At 36.2% G+C, this 2537-nt stretch overlaps 1 protein-coding gene across 1 annotated transcript in view; it reads right to left on the reverse strand.

Moving 5' to 3' along the window:
* Positions 1-2537, reverse strand: part of PTGR1 (prostaglandin reductase 1) — a 29460-nt gene that overhangs the window by 14467 nt on the left and 12456 nt on the right. The window contains 1 exon segment of the mRNA XM_012641142.1: positions 1252-1472. Coding sequence (XP_012496596.1) covers positions 1252-1472 — 221 coding nt within the window.

The following is a 2537-nucleotide window of genomic DNA, read 5'->3' on the forward strand; positions in this document are numbered from 1 at the left end:
GTGAGTTACTTAACACTTCTGAACCTCCTTTTCTCTTTCATAAAATAAAACAGAATCTACTAAGATGAGTTGTTTTTAGAACTTAAGATTATAATCCATGTGAAATATATATATATGCACACATTTCCCCTAGGGAGCATGGTGAATTTATAGAACATAACTACTGCAAATAATGAAAATCGACTGAATCTAATAAAAGACTTGCATCCAGAATATATAAAGAACTCTTACAACCCCACAAATAACCCAACTGAAAAATGGGCAAAGGATTTGAAAAGGCATTTCTCCAAAGAAGATATACAAATGGTTAAAAAGGACGGGTATTTGTATACACAAGGAGTGCAATGCGCACTACCCGAAGGATGGACATATTTGAAACACGGACTTGGGCGGGGGAGGAACCAAGGGCAACACACGTAACCTAAACATCTGTACCCCATAATATACTGAAATAAAAAAAAAAAAAGTACATAAAAGATCCCCAGTATCATTAGCCACAGGGAAATGAGAGTCAAAATCACAATGAAATATCACTTGAAACCCACTAGGATGGATATTATCAAAAAGACAAATAAAAGCAAGTGTTGGTGAGAATGTGGGGAAATTGGAACCCTTATATTTTGCTGGTGGGAATGTAAGATATTGCAACCACTTTGCAAAGCAGTTTGGCAGTTCCTTAAAATGTTAAGCATGAAGTTACCATATGACCCAGCAATTCTACTTCTAGGTGCATACCCAAGAGAAATGAAAACACATCCACATAAAAACTTGCACTTGAATGTTCATAGCAACATTACACATAATACCCCAAAAGTGTAAACAACTCAAATGCCCACCAACTAATAAATGGATAAATAAAATGTGTTATATTCATAGAATGGAATGTCATACAGCTATAAAAAAGGAAGTACTGATAAATGCTATAACATCGATGGAAACACTTTGCTAAGTGAAAGAATCTAGTCACAAAAGACCACTTTTGTGGGGGGAAATGGAGGGTGACTGCTAATGAGTAGCGTGTCTTTTTGGGGGTGATAAAAATATTCTAAAACCAATTATGATAATGGTTGTACAATTTTGTGAATATACTAAAACCCACTGAATTCTATACTTTGTTTTTTTTATTTTTCTCCTTATTAACAGAAACTGCTGATGATATACTTTAAATGAATAAATTATATGGCATGTGAATTATAGCTCAAAGTTTTTTTCTTTAAAGGCATAAGTACATATATTCTAGATGGAAACTCTAGAAATATATTCCCTTAGATAGTACTTTATAAATAAATCACACATTAAGTCCAGTTTGTACTTACATTATCAAAATAACAATCATAACCATCAGGAGAGGCTTTTTCCAAAGTTTCTTTCAAAGACTCTACTGTCTTATAGTTAAACACAACGTCGAATCCAAGCTTTTTAAGGTAGGCAACCTTTTCATCAGACCCTGCTGCTCCAACAACTTTGCAGCCCTAAATGAGGAGAAAAGGAAACCATTAATAAGCCACAAACATGAACCAACACCACTTTCCTAGTCTAGTATGATCAGGTTCCCCAACACCACCCTCTAAGGTGCTGAGACACATATATGAGAAATAACGCAATGGAACAGACCCCGAAGGTGAAATTAGTCCCTGAACCGGCCTACAACTCAAGTTCAGCTTGCTTCTGACCACCCAAGAGATCCCTTCTACATGTATTTGGTTTGCAGTTCGTTTCAATCTGCTGGTTTTGTTAAACACTTTATTCATTTGGCTTCCTTGGTTCTTTATTTTTGGGCTTCTCTTCCTTCCAGTGAGGTGTATTCTATCTCTTGGTACAGTGGTTCTTTAGACTATTATCCCGGCTCAGCTGAGTGACTCCCATATCAAGGACAGCTCTCATGGTAACTGCCCCGTCACTGCCCCCTTATCCTTTGATTTGGTCACAAGCACAGGACTGGATGCTGCCTAATCACAGAGGAACTGGAGAACATTATGAAAAGCACTCTCAGGATAAGATAAGAGATTATATTGGTACATAGAAAGTAGCTCTTCAGAAAGCTCTCTTACATTCTATAAATGTATCATGAAGATAAGAATATGAGCCACTGTGCATTTTCAATTGGGAAAGACCTCAAATGGGTTCACACATTTATCTTTGTATAAACAGTGACAGTCATGTGCTTCTTCCATTCCTTCATGATTCAAGAAAAAACTATTTCACAAGAGCTCCATCCTTGGTCCTTTTCCCTTCCAACCCTATATACTCTCATAGGATGATCTCATTTACTCTTATGACCTCAATGCCTCCTTCATGCAGAGGACTGACTCCCTTTTCTATTAATTCTAGCCCATGTCCCTCTCCTGAGTTCCAAATTAGTCTTTTTTTTTTTTTTTTTTTTTGAGACAGAATCATCTACAGGAACAAGCATTCCCATTGCTAAGTCTTCTTTGCTCTTCAGATGAATTTTATCAGGCCATATTTGAATGACATAACTGATAAAGGCCATTGGAATAACCTGAAATGTGAGTTCAAATTTTTTTTTTTTTTTTTTT

Source organism: Propithecus coquereli, unplaced genomic scaffold (genome assembly GCF_000956105.1).
Source record: "Propithecus coquereli isolate 6110/MARCELLA unplaced genomic scaffold, Pcoq_1.0 Scaffold163, whole genome shotgun sequence".
NCBI lineage: Eukaryota > Metazoa > Chordata > Mammalia > Primates > Indriidae > Propithecus > Propithecus coquereli.